At 40.7% G+C, this 20,082-nt stretch overlaps 1 protein-coding gene across 1 annotated transcript in view; it reads left to right on the top strand.

The window, feature by feature from the left end:
- Positions 1 to 20,082, top strand: part of ak5 (adenylate kinase 5) — a 157,997-nt gene that overhangs the window by 47,934 nt on the left and 89,981 nt on the right. The window contains exon 6 of the mRNA XM_086153396.1: positions 14,232 to 14,423. Coding sequence (XP_086009522.1) covers positions 14,232 to 14,423 — 192 coding nt within the window. The remainder of the gene's footprint in view (positions 1 to 14,231; positions 14,424 to 20,082) is intronic.

The following is a 20,082-nucleotide window of genomic DNA, read 5'->3' as shown; positions in this document are numbered from 1 at the left end:
CGGACTATTGAGCTGAATATAAGCTGCACTGTCTGGTAATAACTCCATAAATATGTGTACATATATAGGCTGCACTTGTCTATGAACTCTTTTTAACTTTTGATTAAATATATACCGGTAACATCCACAAATACGTACTGGAAATACTTTTTTTTCCTGAAAAGTGCCTGGAGCATGCCTGATGAAGGTAAGATGATACTTTATTGATCTCCATAGGGGGAAACTCGTTGTCACAGCAGCGCAACAACAACCATATCAATAATATGAATATAAAATATATAAAGTAGAGAAAAAAAATTGACAGCAACAGGAAGGATAAAAGGTTAGCTAACTGAATGAAAAGAGAAAAAGATGATTACTAAACGGATGGAAAAGTCCATCCGTCCATTTTTTATCCCCGCTTTGTCCTACTCCAGCTGATCACTATCTTAGTTTTCCTCCTGCGCACTAAAACCCGTACAGTCGTCTTCTTCTGTGTCGAAATTAAACGGCCTCGGAATTTCACGGTTTGGCGGTGGGAAGCTCATTAGCCCCAAAAATCCATAAATTAGCCACATTGCTTTTGAAGCCGCAGTGTTCAAAGCATGTGAAAAAAGTAGCGGCAAGTCCGGAAATTATGGTAGGTTGTTTTTAAGAATCTAGTATTTAAGAATAGCCAAATAGGAATTATTTAGGCAAGATAATAAAAATAAGAATGAATTGATTTAACAAAGAGCAAGAAGTAATGTTTAAAAACATGTTATTATCGCATCATGCTGGAGACAAACTGGTGCAATCAATGCCTTTTCAAACAATTTGCAATAATATAGTGTATTTGAAAAAAGTAGCAGCTTATTTAGTATTTGCAGCTAGGAAACAGACAGATCCAAAGCGCAACATGGTGGTGGAGGGACAAGCATACATGTCATACTACTAATAGCATTGGCGCTAACAGTTACATGGCATTGGTGACATGATATAATGCTTATATATAATGCAGTGTTTCCCATTTAAATCAATGGGATAGCAATCAATCCCATTGATCTGTTCTCCAGCGCCAAAAAAAAAAAAAAAAAAACACACATACTCCACCCTTTTGAAACTTTTTTTTTTTTTTTTATGGGTGTGTTTCTGGTGTTCTTTCTCTTCAATCGTACCCGACGTTTCCTTCACTGAATCGGCATGCCAGAGTTGTGGCTTCTCGCATGTGAGACCCTCTCTAAACGCTATCTTCAGCTCTTTCATTTACCCAAACTAACAATAACTTTGTTTCGTTAACGTAGTCATCCACTGCCTTTTTGCTCTTCAGGATCTTACAACTGGTTGTCTTAGTGCTTGCCGAGATCTGTACCACGAACACCGCTCAAGTTTAGCCATTATTTCCTCCTTCAGGTCGACTTTAAATTCTTAACACTGCTACCTCTTGCACTTTTAGGAGCCATAATAAGGGCTAAGAAACTGAAAAAAAAAAAAAGCATTACAACGGGTGAACAATGTCAGGAACACAGAGTAGCTCGTCCCCAATAGAGTAAGTTATGGAAGCATAACCAGGGCTAGCCTAGTCCCGAACATTTCCCAAAAAAGAAAAAGTCTATTCTGAAAGGAGATGGCGTCTGCCCCTCCGGGCAGAGATTGGGGGATAGTTCCACAGAAGAGGAGCCCTATGGTCACTGTGATTTGTTACGTCGTGGTACAAGACGCTGCAACGTTTTGGCAGCGACATTTTAATTATTCAATAGATTTGTGCCGAGCCAGCATGCACGTGTCCAAGACCTCCCAAACATGTACTCACGTGGAGAAGTGAGTCCAGAAGCTGTGGTGCGTTTTTCACTTGAAAGAATCACAGCAGAGATGACGCTTTGGAGCTCCAGTGAATTGCTGCAGAGTAAATGATTCATGGCCTTGCGCTTGAAAGAAGGCTAATCGAGACATGACGGATGTGTAACGGGCATACTCGAGTTCCTTTTAAACAAATACTTTCTCACAGCCAAGTAAGTGACCAAAGTTAACTCTTCCTCATGGGATGTAAGACTTGAGGGCGTCAAGAGAAAGCCGAGCCAAGACAGAGGCATTACAGGTGACGACTCAGGTGGAGCTTAATGTTGGGACCTGGTGGTGGTTGGAGGGAGTTTCAAGTGATAGTTGTTCTGGTCACACAGAAACTGGAAACAGCTACCGCGGTCCTGTGTAACGACAGGATGTTTGATCCCTGGAGAGAAAATTAGTCAGTCATGTCCGTTGATCCTGTAAAAGGAAGTCTTTCCAATGCCCAGGCGGAGAGAAAGCGGTTTTGGAGATAATGGCCCTCTTTCAGGATCAATTTATAAATAATGACTGCATGGTCTCAGTCACTGAGTCTTCTTCGCTGCGAATGATGTCGTTTTGTTCCCATTTGGAGTCAGTCAGGGCCAAAGAGGCACGCCGCATTTTATGGCTTTTAAAGGCCAATCGATGTCACGCCAAAATGGGTCAACACTTCTACGCGGTTGTCATCGATCTTGTATTTTGAAAAATCTCAATGTCCGCGATGAGATTTGCAGATGTAAATATTTTTCCCTGGAGGAAGAAGGCAAGATCAATCTGCTGATGGAACTGTAAAAACTTGAACACGTTACTTCAAATAGCAGCATACCTTCATACAAGTCAACTCAGGTCAGATCATTATTCGTATGGCGCCAATTTACAACGGTTTTCTCCTGACAGTTTGTATCTAAAGCAATGAGGGTGGCCTTCTGCCTCCACCGGTTGAGCTAGAAAGAGAGAAAGCGGGATATGAGGGTTGGGAGGGACAGGCACAAATGATAGCAATGGCGCTAAGTGCTGCAAAAATCTAGCTAGCGAGTCACCTAGTTATCCTCTAATTTATATCTTTAAACTTAAGAAGGGTATTAAAATGAGTGGGAGAGCTGGACCAAATACTTACCACTTCCATAAGGAGTGTCTCATCTACCACCTCTGTACCAAAGAAGGGAAATATGGAGCAACATTTTTGGACTCTTCATAAAAAATAAGACACCGACTTGCCTCTGAAAAGCAAGCTGAGGAGAAGGGTGAAGGAACTGAAATCCCAGTTATCCAAACAGAAGTCTCACAGCTAACTTCAAAAGCGAAGGGAACCACCGAAACATCTTTCCGTAATGACAAAAAATGTACAGAGTTGTATTTTGCAATATGAGTTCATGCAGTCAAGTAAGGTACACCAACTTTTCGAAATCTTCTTGTCTCGGCAACCGGACTTGAATTTCTTCACTTGAAGAAATTTCAGCCCTCATCCCAGAGGCATTTTCAGTTCTAATAACCTGTTGGGAGTTCCAAAATATAACTGCCAGATTTTTGAGCGGGTCCAGGTTACAGTGGCTTGTTGTGTAAAAGGAAGGTTGATCTGCAGAAACTAGGCGTAAAGGGGGTTGTTATGCTAATGCGGTGTTGTTGGTTGGAACAAAAGAGCAACTTTGTGGGATTATCTGGATTGTGAAACCTGTTGGATCCCATGAACTGAGGCTCATGGGGACATTACCGGGGTCTGGTTCTGGTGGTGGGTCTTTCCTGGTTGTTTCGAGGGTGCAGAAGGCCCTGGTCCATGTGTGCAAATCTGTGGCAGTTATTAGAAAACTTCCCACAGCTCATTAGAAGTGAAAAATCCTCTTAGATGAGGGGTGCAGCATCTTTAACTGAAGTCCAGTTGCCAAGAAAAGAAAATTTCGACAAGAATTTACCATGACTTGGATGACTGAGAACCTCCACAGACTAGGTACACCAACATATTGTCAAACTCATTTTCACCGAGGGCCACATCAGCATAATGGTTGCCATCATGCAACAGTATACATGTAACCAAACATAATGTAAAAAACGTAACTACTCCTCAATGTTAAATTACTGTTTTTATTTTTACTCATTCATATCCAAAATGTTAATGTGCATTTTCTTAAATGTAAAAAAAATATGTTTACTCGTTGGCTCATTACAACATAAATCCTTTCATATTCTTGGTCAAACTTTCCAAGTGAATAAAGAAAAATATCATTTTAATTTGCTGATTTTCTGGAAGGTTAACTTTGGCATACTTAGCTCCGTGTTTTGGTGTCAAAATGCTGACTCACGATTCCACGGGTCCCCGGACCAGCGGCTCAGTGATCACTGCAGTGATCTTCCGCACCTGGAGGCCACGCCACACCTGAGGGGAATTAGCTCATCAGCCTGAGAGTATTTAAGCCCAACCCATGGTTTCTGTCGGCGTCCGGTCTCGTTTTGAATGAACAAAGTAGGCCTCAAGGGAAAGGGTCCCAGGGAAAGGGTCCCAGGGAAAGGGTCCCAGGGAAAGGGTCCCAGGGAAAGGGTCCCAGGGAAAGGGTCCCAGGGAAAGGGTCCCAGGGAAAGGGTCCCAGGGAAAGGGTCCCAGGGAAAGGGTCCCACAATTCTCCAGCCCTGGGACCGCCTGTCGCTTATTCCTCCTCTTGAATTCCTCGGCCCCAGGCAGAGCGTGCCGCTGCTCTTTATGGAGCTGGGGGATTAGCGGCAGCTGGCCGCTGCTACAGCTGGCGCTGATTCTCAATTGGACCCAGCCGTGTCTCCTCTCGGCTGCCGAGTAGGGGATCCTGACACTGACGTAAATTGTACTCTTTGACAACCGACACTGCTTCATAACACAAAAGACATACCATTTTTTTCCTCTTGAAGTACAAACATGTATTCGCCTTCAGCCTCCCACCTGCATCGACTTCCTGGACATTTAGGGATAGTTTGTATTTCTCAATTCAGCTTGTTGAAAATCGCATTGATGCGGATACACTACAATCTAATGGTGGGATGCTGTCATGTTTGACTTTTTTATTTTAAGACAGTCAGACCTTTTAAGAAGTTCTTGTGGGCCACATTGAATAATGCGGCAGGCCACATTTGCCCTGCAGGCCTTGAGTTTGACACATGTGATAGAAAGAATTATCAATGTATTTATAAATAAATTTATGTTTCGGCATTTTTATAGCAGGTAGATCATTTTGACTTGGACATTTTATAAGTAGCTTGCATGCTGAAAAAGTGTGTCCACCCCTGGCTTACATGATTTGATAAGGGCATTCATATAAAAGAAATAACAATGAAAGCAATTATTGACAATGTCTTGCAAGTCTTCAAAATGCATGGTCTTTATTTGGCCCAGTCTGGAGACACAACACCAGGAGTCAGTCTCACCGCAGGGTGCTTAGTACATTTTTAACTCTCTGAAAAGTTCATTTCTTCAGCATAGACTGCAATTCCCAGCAGCGTGAGCTCGCGGGGATCCTCGGGGGACGAGTGGGTCCATTTTCATCAGCCTCATCCCCAGTATCAGAAAAAAACAGTTTTTTAATTGGGGGCACATGGGGTAGCAGCATCACATTGTGAACGTCAATAAATATATTGCTGAATAAATATATCATATAGGTATAGTAAGATCTAGATCTAGATCAAGACCTAGAAAAAGCATACGACAGAGTTCTGAGAAGAACTATGGTATTGTATGAGGAAGTCTGGAGTGGCCGATAAGTATGTTTGACTGGTGCAGGACATGTATGCAAGATGTGAGACAGTGGTGAGGTGTGATGTAGGTGTAACAGAGAAGTTCAAGGTGGAGCTGGGACTCCATCAGGGATCAGCTCTGAGCCCCTTCTTGTTTGCAATGGTGATGGATAGGCTGACGGATGAGGTTAGACAGGAATCCCCATGGACCATGTTTGTGGACGACATTGTGATCTGTAGTGAGAGCAGGGATCAGGTTGAGGAACATCTAGAGAGGTGGAGGTATGCACTGGAAAGAAGAGGAATGAAGGTTAGTCCCATCAAGACAGAATATATGTGTGTAAATAGAACAGTGAGGCTACAGGGAATGGAGATCAAGACGGTGGAGTCAGTCAAATAGTCAACGGTCAAAAGCATAGGAGAGTGTAGAGAAAAGGTAAAGAAATGGGTTCAAGCAGGTTGGAATGGGTGGAGAAAAGTGTCAGGGGTACTATGAGCCAGGATGAAGCCAGAATGAAAGGAAAGGTGAGCAAGACAGTGGTGAGACCAGCGAACCCGTATGCTCTAGAAACAGTGACAATGACCAGACAGGAGGCAGAACTAGAGGTCACAGAGATGACGATGTTTAGGTTCTCTTGAGGTGCAGATATGCTCTGGGAAGGAGAGGAATGAAGGTTAGTTGTAGCAAGATGAAATATATGTGTGCGAATTGAGTGGAACAGTGAGGCTCGAAGGAGTGGAGATCAAGAAGTTTTAGGTTTTCAAGTACTTCGGATCAACAGTCCAGAGCAATGGAGAATGTGGAAAAGAGTCAGAGAAACGGGTTCAAGCTGGTTGGATTGGGTGGAGGAAAGCGTTAGTGGTGATATACAACTGAAGACTATCAGCCAGATTGAAAGGAAAGGTGAAGAAGACAGTGGACCAGCCATGCTGTATGCTCTGGAAACAGTAACAACGACCAAAAAACAGGAGGCAGAGCTAGCGGTCGCAGAGATGAAGATGCTAAGGTTCTCTTTGGGAGTGACCAGTGTGGATAGGATTAGGAATGAGTCCATCAGAGGGACAGTACATGTTAGATGTTTTGGAGAGAGGGTCAGAGAAGCCAAAAAGAGATAATTGGGTCATGTACGGAGGAATGATAGTGAATATATTGGTAGACAGATGCTGGAATTGGACCCAATACAGGATTATGGCTGTGGTGAGAGAGGATATGAAGTTGGTTTGTGTGAGAGAGGAGAATACAGAGAATGGGGTTAGATGGAAATGGTTGATACAATGTGGCGGTCCTGAGGGGAAAAGCTCAAAGGAAAAGAAGAAGACGGTAAAAATAAATGACTGTACAGAATTGTGCAAATTGTACAATTGGAAAGAGATTGTGACGTGACTTGTGCTCTGCATTTATATGATAAATATATCATGAGCCAAGGCACTGTTATGGTGATGAGGGCTTTGCAGGGTTGCAGGAATCGAGGAGTTGGACGGCTCTGGGGACAAAGGTTGTCCTTCTCCTCTGGGTTTTACAGGCGTGGCTATGGAGTCTGCGACCTAAGGGAAGCCACTCGAAGGCCAGGTTTCAAAAGTGGGTGGATCTTTTTGGCTGTTTTTTAAGATTTGACCTTTCTGTCGTGTTGGGTGATGAAATGGAATCAGGATAAGGTCGTTACATTCTCAGAAGAGAAGGCGTAATTATTGAAGTGCGCATCATCTACTCGGATTCTGTGTCCTGTACCATTCCGTCCGTCTCGGCAATGAGTTGCGATAAAATTCTCGACAAACAGCAATAAGTTGGAGTCGGACTCGGAAAGCGGAGGACAAGGTCACCTTGACCGCACATCTGTCTGCGGTATCTTGCGAAAGTCTTGGAGTGGAAACTCCTCAAATGCAGGGCGGATGTCCACGGAGGGGCCCGAGGATGAACTGATGGAGGAGGTCAAAGGTCACGTTTACTGCTCTTATCACTATAGCAACAACATTGTGAACACATCCTTAAAGGGAAATATAAAGGGAGTTGAAGACTTTTTGCATTCAATAAAAAATAATCAATTAAAAAGATAATTAATTCCTGGTAATTGTGAGGTAAAATGGCTAAACAGGCAGGTTTAAAATTTATATATATACATTTTCAATTCTTCAAACAGTTACCGCAATCTCTGGACTTCACGCCGCTACTTTTTTCACGCGCTTTGAACACTGAGGATAATTTGTGGATTTTTGGGGCTCACGAGCTTCATGCTCGCAAAACCGTTTAGCCTCGTCACATCGGACCGAAGAAATTACCGTGAAATTCAGAGGCTGTTCAATTTCAACACCGAAGAAGACAATTCTAATGATTTCAGTGCGCAGGAGGAGGAGCAATCAGATAGAGAGGGACAAAGCAGGGATTGAAAATTGATGGACAGATGGACTTTTCCTTGTGTTATTTACAGTTCATCTTTTTCATCAGCCGTGTTTCAGGCACTGTTCCGAAAAAAGGATTGGGAAGCCACGGATGGAAATACCAGCTGAACGCTGGGTTTAAGGAGCGAAATATAACAATATCAGCACCATAATTTTTTTAGCTACGTCTAAAATACAAAAGTTCAAGCAAAAAGATCAAAAGCTCTGGGGAAAAACTCAACTTTTAAAAACATTCCTTTAATTTTGGGTCATTAAAAAAAAAAAAAAGGGCCATAACAGGGCCGCATATAGAGACGCCGGCCACAGCCGCCGATCCTCTCCATCACATTTCCCGAAAATGTGGAGCTCTCAATTAGACCGCTGCGTGTTTGTGGTCTGTGGGCAGGAGGCCGGAGGACGTCCACCGTGGAACGCAGGGACAGAACCAACGTCCAATCAGGAACCTTCTTACTACTCTGCAGTGACTTGTCATACATATGCTAACATTACTGTCGTGAATGTTATCTATCTATCTATCTATCTATCTATCTATCTATCTATCTATCTATCTATCTATCTATCCATATCTTTTTTTTTATTTCAAGGGAAGGGACAGAAAGTAAAAGCAAAATCACTTCACCTGCTTCACCAGTAGCTTAATGGATACCAATAAAGAACAAACGTCTGGAGGACTGAAAGAGTTGCACACATCATCCTGAAATTGTATTTTATTTATTATTATTTTATGGTTATACATATATACAGATAGATAGATATACATATATCATACCACATGTTAATGCATGATGCAAAATGTGCAATGAGTAAATTGTTGTGCTGATTAATGAACAAATAAAAAGAGTAAATAAGAAAAAAGTGACTGAAATTAATCAGTTTACTCTATATCTATGTCCCTTTTTTTAGAATTCAAATTTTTGAATGTCATTTTCACACGGATTGTAAGTTGTACAATTTTCTGTGGTTATTCCAGTCATTCATTTATTCATTTCTTGTTTACTTTTGATGGATTCAAACTTTTTATAATCTGCGTCTAACTCATTATTTGAAAACAGTTATTGTTGTGGATGGAACTGGTCACGGTTCTCTTTTTAAAGTCTTTTAATAATTCATTATTTTTTGATGTTGTTTATTATATCATAACTCAAGACTCTGTTTACATTTTCTGGACCTGCGTGGTCTTGTGTTGAAATGGGGCGTAAGTTCAGTTGCTATGGAAACAGAAACTTCATGTGGCTTGAGATGCTCGAATAAACATCAACATTGGAGCTATTTTTGTGAGCCCCCCCGCCACCGCCAGATCAAACACAGACCCGGGAGAGTTCTTCATATGAATTTCATCTAACTGCAAAACAGGAAAGACGGCTATAAAGCTGATGCTTTTTTTGGAGCCTGACTCGCCGGTTATGTTTCCGGGCGAAAGGTATCTCTAAATACCCAACGTCGCGTCACGTCTGCGACTCGGCACGAACTGAGGAATGCCTTTTTTGTGGAGCGAGTCAATCCACCTTCTGCTTCCCTGCCATCTGTAGCAGGTTCCTCAAGAACTTCTACCAGTCTATGGTAGCAAGAGCGCGCTTCTTTGCTATAGCATAGCGATCAGGAACATATGGCTTGCCAGTCATATATGGCTCTTCCGGTGATGCCATATGGCTCCCAGACAATTTGGGTTGAAAGAAAAAAATCAGTTTGGAACTGATTTTAAAATACTTGATTTTTCTTCATGATACTGTGTCATTTTAAAGTAAACAGAAATTAGTTGTGTCGGGTCGGGGACCAAGGGCTTCCGAGCATGTCCGGGTCATCTCTACAACATCAGGAAGATTCGCAGATTCCTCACGGAGGATACAACGCAGACACTCATCCAGTATCTTCAGGAGCTCTATTGCGCTCTTGTAGACCTAGAAAAAACATATGACAAGGTGCCAAGAGAGGAACTCTTTTATTGTATGAGGAAGTCTGGAGTGGCAGAGAAGAATGTTACACCGGTGCAGGACATGTATGCTCACTGTGAGACAGTGGTGAGGTATGCTGTAAGTGTAACAGAGAAGTTCAAGGTGGAGGTGGGACTTCGTTGCAGTGCTGATGGACAGACAGACAGATGAAATAAGACAGGAATATCCATGGACTATGATGTTTCCAGATGACATTGTGATCTGTAGTGACTGCAGAAAACAGATTGAGGAACATCTAGAGAGGTGGAGGTATGCTCTGGAAAGAAGAGAAATGAAGGTTATTCGCATCAGGACAGAATATATGTGTGTGAATAGAACGGGGAGGCTGTAGGGAATGGAGATCAAGAAGGTCGATTTCAACTTGGGGTGGACCCCAAGTACTTGGGGTCAACAGTCAAATAGTCAACGGTCAAAAGCATAGGAGCGTGTGGAGAAGAGGTAAAGAACGGGGTTCAAGCAGGTTGGAATGGGTGGAGAAAAGTGTCAGGGGTACTATGAGCCAGAATGAAGCCAAAATGAAAGGAAAGGTGAGCAAGACAGTGGTGAGATCAGTGAACCTGTATGCTCTAGAAACAGTGACAATGACCAGACAGGAGGCAGAACTAGAGGTCACAGAGATGACGATGTTTAGGTTCTCTTGAGGTACAGATATGCTCTGGGAAGGAGAGGAATATAGGTTAGTTGCAGCAATATGAAATATATGTGTGCGAATTGAGTGGAGCAGTGAGGCCTGAGGGAGTGGAGATCAAGAAGTTGTAGGTTTTCAAGTACTTTGGGTCAACAGTCCAGAGCAATGGAGAATGTGGAAAAGAGGTGGAGAAACAGTTTCAAGTTGGTTGGAATGGGTGGAGAAAAGTGTTAGTGGTGATATACAACCGAAGACAGAGAGGTGGAGGTATGCTACGGGAAGGAGAGGAATGAAGGTTAGATTTGCAGATTCCTCATGGAGGATACAGTGCAGATCATCACTCATCCAGGCTCTAGTCATCTCTCGTTTGGACTACTGCAACTCCTTCCTTGTCGGTGCCCCAGTGGTGACCATCAGGCCTCTGGCGCTTATTCAGAAAGCCCATCTGGTGTAAAATCGTCCCAAAGTCTCCCACACAACCCCCCTTCTTATGTCCCTACACTGGCTACCGGTAGCCGCCCGCATCAAGTTCAAGTCCCTGGTTCTCGCCTACCAGGCAGTGAATGGGACAGCCCCGTCTTTATCTCCAGGAAATGTTCAAGCCACATGTCCCTACCCCTCCCCTCCGATCTGCCACCTCTCGGCGACCGTCCACCCTGGACGCTCAGAGCCCCCGGCCGCCGATCAAACCGGTCTCGGCTCCTCTCGGTCTTGGGTCCTCGGTGGTGAAACTAACTCCCGAAAAAGGTCCGAACAACGGGTTAACTGCCCATCTTTTGTAGACAGCTGAAAACATACCTCTTCACCAAGCACTACCTTACTAAGCACACTTAGCACCCAACCCCCCCCGGAAAAAAACAACCAAAAAAAAAAGATTAATGAAGAAATGAATGGATGTACATATATAGTTCTGAGATGTCTATTTGGTTGAGTGGTCACTTCTGACTTCCAACTAGCGGTACATCGGATCTTCGGTGACTGAGTTGCACTTTTTGTAAGTCGCTTTGGATAAAAGCATCTGCCAAATGACTGTAATGTAATGTAATTGTAAAGGTGAAGAAATTTTATCAGATAGCCAACTAGTTTATCCGCTTCAACCCTTGTAACAGAAAAAGATGGCGAAAAGAAAAAAAAAGACTATGATAACCGTGCATTCCAGGCTGAGATGGAGCGAGCAGGATCTGCAGTATGTCTAATATGCAATGATATAAAGTCCAATATAAAGCGGCATCAGAGGTCGCATTAAATTTAAGACATTTTTAATTCATTATACGTCAAAATTACTAAATGGCTCTCAATGAAATATATAATATATATATAAATATATTTAGAAATATTTGGCTTTTATGGATCTCCCAGTCGAGAAGGTTCCTGACCCCTGCTATAGTGTGTTGTTGCTACGACTGGTGGCAACTGTTTTTTGTTTATTTATTTGATTTGATAACACTCTATCTATGCTGTTGTTTAGATTCGGTTGTGTATTTTCACCCATACTTTCTATTTATTTGTGGATGTCCAATTGTCTTATATTTAAATTCATATTTATTTGACTCATAACTTGAGTTTGAATTTCCCCTGTGTTGATCAATGAACTTCATCTTATCTTATCTTATCTTATCTTATCTTATCTTATCTTGTCTTATCTTATCTTATCTTATCTTATCTTATCTTATCTTATCTTATCTTATTATTCATTTTATTCATTTTATTCATTTTATTCATTTTATTGGTGTTGTCACTGTTTATGTTGTTCTTTAGTTTTTGGTTTTCTACTTTCACCCTTACTGTCTTCCTTGATGTTGTTGTTGTTGTTCTCTCTGCTGTCTATTTATTTGTGGATGTCTTTTGCTTTTTCTAATTGTCTCCTTATTGTCTCGCTATTCATATTTATTCATATTTATTTAACACTTAAAACTGTTATGCTGCTTTGACAAAAGAATTTCCCCTATGGGAATCAATAAACTTTATCTTATCTTTTTATTTATTTTTGTCATTGCTAGCATCACTCTGTCTATGTTGTTGTTTAGTTTTGGTTGTCTATTTTCACCCATATTTATTTTTTTCCATTCTGTTATCCATTCTTACCCTTGTTGTTGTTCTCTCTGCTGTCTATTTATTTGTGGAGGTCTTTTGGTTTTTCTAATTGTCTCTCTATATTTCTATTCATATTTATTTGACTCTTGTAACCGTTACCCTGGTGTCACAAAAGATCCACAAAAGTTTATCTTACCTTATCTCAATATAGCTAGAGATCAATTATCTTTGTTTGCGCAACCAAATTATCAATCCAATCTATTTTTTGACATACATCTTGAGTCGGCGAAGAATGCATCTAATGTCCTGTAGAGAAAGCTTATAGCTTTTGCAAATTTTCCACTCTCGTCCCTTAGTCAGGCTTAAAAACAAAGCATTATAAGACACAATTTCACATGATAAAATACAAGCGCACGATCATCAAAAAATCTGAGACAAACTAAAACAATCTTACACACTTCAGATAAGAAGTACTTTAATGATCCCATGACTGGGAAATTGTTTAGCAACTGCTGTGAAAAATAACTTTCCCTATGGGGATCAATAAAGTTTATTTTATCTATGTGACTTAATCGCTCGTAATTTGAAGGAAATTCGCTTCTCTTCAAATGTAGAGCAACCTCGCGGGGGTGACACCAATCAAAAACCCTGCTGGAACATTCGCACGTTTCACCCGCAGCAATAGCCATTCTGCCGTTTGTGTTTAATTTGGGGCTGCTGGCGTGCACGGTGACCTAAAAAAAAAAAAAAAAAAAAAAGTTGTTTTTATTATCTCCAGGAAAAGAGAATGCAGATGAAAGGGGACAGGAAATGTGTCTGTGCTCGAGAGATAATGTTGACGGAAGTTTCGTTTTTGCGTGCAAAAGTCTAAAAAGCGAAAGAAGAATCTGGAAACAGCATGTTTTGCAGTGATAGTAGAGCCTTTATTTTTTAAATAAAAGCCTGTGTGTTGGAAGTTATGGCTGTTTTTATTGTAAATTGGTAAATAAATAAATGAGTAAATATCATTATCACAAAAAAAGGATGAGAGATGATTATTTTAAAATGAAACTCTTGATAATGGGAAAGTTATTAATCTAATTTTGGTGTGTGTATGTATCTATTTATTTTTGTTATTATTTTTTATTTTGGTTTATATCATAATCAATGAGCATAATAATGTAAATGATTTTTTTAATTCCATAAATGTGAATTCATAATTCATTCTTTGAAAAAAATCTTTTTTTTTTTTTAAATGTATCTTTTTCCCCCAAAATATGATTCTCACATATTGTCAAAAAAGGTAGATAGCCTTCAGGAAATCGAGTTATAAAATACCACAGTATAAAATAAACAAGGCGAAACCTAAAAAGCAGTCTTGAATAAGCTTGGAATAACCTAAAACTGGGAGGAAAAAAAAGTTGTAATTAATTATTAATAATAAATAAATTAATTTTTTCTCTGAAAATAAAAGTTTCCAAAATAATTCATTCAAAAGCGTCTGCAAAAAAAAAAAAAATTAAAATAAAATAAAAAAAAAATTAAAAAATTTGAGGGGATGTGATCAACTTCTATCCAAATTTATACATGCATTTGTAAACATATTTGTTTTCCATATGACTCGACCATCAGCAGCAGTTCTGGTTTTTGGTGACACTGACATTCACAGGGCGCCGAAGTCTTCACTCTTATGTGAAAAGCATTTTGGTATCTTCATGATTGACACATTTTGTGTGTGTGTGTGTGTGTGTGTCCCATGCCAGATCTGCACTCCCGACCTGGTCGTGTTCCTGGCCTGCACCAACCACCGTTTGAAGGAGCGGCTGCAGAAGAGGGCCGAACAGCAGGGGCGGCCGGACGACAACCCCAAGGCCATCGACCGCCGCCTCACCAACTTCAAACAGAACACCATCCCGCTGGTCAAGTACTTCCAGGAGAGGGGCCTTATCGTCACGGTAACGCTACAGCCACAATAGCATGTGTCACAGAAAAGAAACAGTGGGAAAATAGTGGATGATTCTGCTACGCTCATCTGGGAATCTGTGTATTATTTTAGCTTTGGAAGAGCTGCTTGGGTTTCCCACAGTTTCTTTTCCCCCCCTTTTGTTCATGATATTTTCATTCTGCTGCAAAATATCCAGTTGCTCACTTTTTTACCAGGTACAGAATTTTCTAGTCAAGTACTTTAGTCCACTGTCAATTCTTTTTTGTTTATTCCAAACCCTGGACCACCTACCACCTACAATCAGAGGGCTACATGTAGATACACTACCGTTCACCTTCTCATTCACACTTTAATTTTTCTCCAATGGATCTTCTGCTTGTATTTGGAGTGTAGGATGATCATGCATTTTTATTTTATTTTATTTTATTTTATTTTATTTTATTTTATTTTATTTTATTTTATTTTATTTTATTTTATTTTATTTTACATGACTTTACTTAAATGTAATTTAATTTAATTTTATTATAATTTTATGTTTATTTTTTCCCTTCTAGGTTAAAGATTCTTACTGCTTGTTTTTGGTGATATCTTGTGGCTAATTTCATGATAATTTATTTGACACTCCTGATACAGTTTCTTGGTATTTTGATCGGTTAATACTCGGGGACTTTCCTGACGGTTTTCAATTTCTGTTTCTTAGAAATCTGCGTCATTTCCTGCCCATTTTTTTATGTCCTATTCTTTCTTTTTGTTTTGTTTTTACCAGCGTATCCATGTACATTTTTTTTCCCCATTTTTCTTCTAATTCACTTTGCCTCTCCGACCATCGGTTTTTCACGCTTTAATGCACAGGCAAGGTCAGTCGATCATATCCGTTTTTTCACGCTCTCAATGCGTTATCTCAGTTTTCCATCCATGATCTATTGCACCCCTGTGCTGCCTGCCTGAGTGAGAAGTAAACAAGGTCAGAGGACATGCCATAGTTGTTATCATCTTTGAGATCTTAGAGGGGTTTTTTTCTAATTCTGCAGGAAAAAATATTTGACAGATTTGCTTGTGAACATAGTCCTGGGGCTCCAGCAGCTGTTTCTGCCAGACTAATAATTGCACCCCTCCCGGGGTCTTCATCACATCTTATATCGAGTTTCATTTATTAATTTATTTTTTTGTGACGGGCCGGGAGAGTACTACAGATGCAGTATTTGCTCTGAGAATGCTTATAGAGAAGTACGGAGAAGGTCAGGGTGAGCTGCATTGCGCTCTTGGAGACCTAGAAAAAGCATATGACAAGATGCCAAGAGAGGAACTCTGGTATTGTATGAAGAGGTCTGGAGTGGCAGAGAAGCATGTTACACTGGTGCAGGACATGTATGCTCACTGTGAGAAAGTGGTGAGGTGTGCTGTAAGTGTAACAGAGAAGTTCAAGGTGGAGGTGGGACTTCTTGGTTGCAGTGCTGATGGACAGACAGACAGATGAAATTGAAAGAAATATCCATGGACCATGATGTTTCCAAATGATATCGTGATCTGTAGTAAAAGCAGAAAAACAGGTAGAAGAAAATCTAGAGAGGTGGAGGTATGCTCTGGGATGGAGAGGAATGAAGGTTAGTCGCAGCAAGACAGAGTATATGTGAGTATATAATGAGAAGCGACGGGGAGTGGAGATAAAGAAGTTGGAGATTTAAAAGTACTTGAGGTCAACAGTCCAGATTGTAGGAGAGTGTGAAAAGGGGTGGAGAAACAGGTTCAAGCAGGCTGGAAAGGGTGGAGAAAAGTGTCAGTGATCGCAGCACGATCGGTTCTGCAAGCCCTTTACGCAAAAAATAAGTGTTGATGACGCTGTAGCTTCAACCAATCAGATTTTGAGTTGGCGACATCAGAGCCTTCTAGCAGGCTTCAGCAAAGTCAGCTATTCACACCCTCTTATTGCATAGTCACAGAGAGGACAAGTGTATTAGCAAGGAGAAGCATACTGGCGAGCTGCGAAAAGAAATATGGTTGTGTTTGTTTAATATCGTTTTTTTTCAACCCACAATTGCTGCAGTAGTAGAAGAAATGGATTTAGTTACTAATATATTGTTAAAGCAATTTTCTTTTTGAAGAAAAGCTGGACATAGTAAAGAGAGGTCGGGCAACTCCTAAGCTAGCGAACCTGTCACAATCAGAAAAAGGATTTGTCAGACATTTTCAAGCCACGAACTACGACCGGCACTCCTGGCTCACAGGCTCCGAGGTACACTGCAAATTTTATTGCTGGCAGTGCTTGAAGCTGAAGTGCACGGATAATCTGTACGACAGAATAATTGAACTCTATTTGAGGAAAGAAAGGAGGATGGATTTTGTCTACAAATGATCAGAATTTTGGTGAGTAAAATGCTGCTACTTTCCTAAATAATACTGCAAGTTTATAAGGTTATTATTGGTGTTACAGCTGTTTGCTCGAAGGGCATTTATTGTGGTTACTTGTGGCTACTGACTTTTGTTGTCGCGGTGTGTTCGGGAACTGATCAAGCAAGAACGGTTTATTCAAAGTCAGGAAATACACTTATGGGCTACAATGATGTCACGCCGAGAGGATCCTTCTCCCTCTCTGGACACCCGCTGAGACGCATCCAGCGGATGTGCAGGTGAGGAAGTTCCGGCCCCAAGCCGAGGAGGCGCATTCATTTTATACCATCGCCTTAACGGTCGGGTTTAATTCTAATAAGGGCCTTTTTTACACACTCTTGGAATTATGGCACTCCGGGTGCCGGGCCGCTCCGGGTGCGCGATCGATTACAGAGTTGGGCATCCCTTTGTCGTTACGTGATGCGCTCCCGCGGGTGAATTTAACACTCCGTGGGTTATCTATCAGCAATGCACCTCTCTTTATTCTGCATTTCTGCATAATAAGATTGTTTTTTTTATAGCCATAAACTAATTATTGGGGGGCGGATTGATTCTGAGCACTACTGAAGGCCTAGGTGTAAAACGCACGGCCCGCCACTGCTAGAAACAAACAGCAACAATGAACAAAAGAAAGGACACAGAACTGGAGGTTGCAGAGATGAAGATGCTGAGGTTCTCTTTGGGAGTGACTGGAATGGATAGGATTAGAAATGAGTCTATCAGAGGAACAGCGTGTTTGGAGAGAAGGTCAAAGAAGCCAGACTGAGATGGTTGGGTCATGTACAGAGGAGGGATGGTGAAAATTTTGGTAGACGGAGGCTGGAATTGGACCAAAGAGAAGATTTTTGGATGTGGGGAGAGAGGATATGAAGTTAGTTGGCGTGAGTGAGGAGTCTACAGAGAATAGGGTTAGATGGAAATGGTTGAGGTGACCCTTGAAGGGAAAAGCCAAAAGGAGAAGAAGAAGAAGATGAAGAAGAAGAAGAATTTGTGATGGTCATGGATGGACCTGTAAGGCTGCGGGGCAGCCATTGTGTGGGCGCTCTAGTGGACAATTTGTTTTGCATACCAACAGTAGAACTGGAGTGGAGGTGCTTAGAGAGTCACTGCACTGTCGTCAAGGAAAAAGGGAGCATTTGTTGTGTTCATTGGGATGACGGAAACATTCAATCCCTTTATACATCATTGAAATGTGTTATATAGTGATCCCTCGCTATAATGCGGTTTACTTTTCACGGTTTCGCTACTTCACGGATTTGCATCGTGCATTGCGTTCTGCATTCTGATTGGCTAAAAAGTCACTCCGCTTCTTCTCTACCTGTCCGTCAATAACGCTGCAGTTTAATATGTACACGTACGTAAAACAGCTTGCCAAATTTACTTTACGTACGTGCAAATTCTCTTGCAATTTTCAGTTTCTCTAAAACCCATCATGTTGACAAAACGCTCTGGAGCAACAAAAGCACCTGCGGCAGGGCCCAAAAGGCAGCGGAAGATGCTATCTATCGCAGATAAAGTTAAACTTCTGGACATGCTGAGGGAAGGTAAAAGCTATGCGGCTGTAGGTCGGCATTACGGAATTAATGAATCTTCCGTTCGTTCCATAAAGAAGGAAGAAAAAAACATAAGGACGACAGCAGCAATGTATAATAGTGTATTTAATTGTATAATAATTGTAAAAAAAATAAAGGTTTCTACATCACGGATTCTTTTTGGAACGTAACCCCCGCGAAAAACAAGGGTATACTGTATTTTAATATCCGTGGCGGCAGGCTGCAGTCTGAGTATGATTGAAATGTCCTTTTAATACTTCATAACCTTTTATGTTGTTGTTTATGTTTGCGTATGATGTGTTCCCCCCTCTCATGTGGTAATGGTGCCGACCGCCCCCTATATGTAGGTCCGTCTAGACCAGGGGTCGCAACCTTTAGCACTCAAAGAGCCATGTGGACCCGTTTCCCACCAGTAAACTAAAACACCACAGTAAAACACCAGGAGCCTCACAACCCTTTTGAAATTTAAAATGAATAAACATGACATATAACGTTTTTGTTTGTTTGTTTTTTTCCCTTACGTTATGTATAAACAAAATATGTGTTGCAGGTTTTTTTAAATCAATGAACAACTGTAGAAATTACATTTTTGCGTGCAACAAAACATTTTGAACCCCGAAAAAAAGTTTACTTTTAAGCAAAATACTCTGTCTGTTTGAGTCCTTCTTGTATTTATAAAAAAAAAGCCAATCATAAGTTATGCAACGGCAACAAACCAAAAATGCTGTCCTTTTACTGCCGTGAGCAGTTGCTCATTAAGAGCGACAACATCATTTTTACATTTTTCATTTAGTTGCAATATCACCATTATCTTCATATTTAAAATTACATTTTAAAAATGAATGAACCAATTAAAATACATTTTAATGATAACATTCATTTATTATTACAAAAGCAACAGGGAGACTAACCAAATTTTGTTTTCGGGATGTGATGACAGTTTGACCTGGGGATTTTTTTTTTAAGAATTGACAACCTTTGGCAGAGAAAGACAACCGCCCGAATGTGGATAAACGATGTTGAATTTTACAGTTCTCGTTCGACAAGTTATGAAAACGTTTTTAAGCGATGCAAGGTGCAAAAGGGAAGAAAGTGCTTGAAATGCAACAAAAGTTACATAAAACAAGTAAGACGACGATGCCAGGAATTTCATCCAAAAGCTGCTGGCATGTACAAGAAAATCAGATTATAATTTTAAAAATATATTGCAGAAATTTTACCCTAAAATGTTTTGACCAAAAAAATATTTACTTATTTATTTATGTATTTATTTATTTATTCATTTATTTATTTGTTTATTTATTTTGTAATTATTATAATAATAAGGACCAAGTGAGGTATCTTAATGTTTGGAATCAAACTTTAATTTCTCATTATTCACACATTGTTTGTTTGTATTTAAAAGCAGGATTTCATGATGTTATATTCCAAACATATGGAAATTTTGTAGATAAATTAACAGTGAAATATAATGTCGTCTTCAAGCAGAGACCCGCCCCCACGGCAGGCTGTAATTATTTAAGAAGAACTTCACGGTGTCTCACTGATGAATGCGGTAAACTCGAGGGCTTAATTGCTTTTTGCTCCGTGGAAGAAACTCTTCCATTTTGAGTGTCGGCTCAAGGTCGGGGAAGCAGAGCTCTGTAATCCTAATGACTCATTAGTGGGAGCGTCAGAGGGATTGCATTAAAATTCAGGGTTCGGGATTCCAAATGTGAGTGTCCAGTC

The sequence above is a fragment of the Fistularia commersonii genome, chromosome 10 (genome assembly GCF_037954325.1).
Source record: "Fistularia commersonii isolate RoL2024-O1a breed Wild chromosome 10, RoL_Fcom_v1.0, whole genome shotgun sequence".
NCBI lineage: Eukaryota > Metazoa > Chordata > Actinopteri > Syngnathiformes > Fistulariidae > Fistularia > Fistularia commersonii.
Note: the sequence above shows the minus strand (reverse complement) of the source record. Positions and strands in the feature narration are given on the sequence as shown.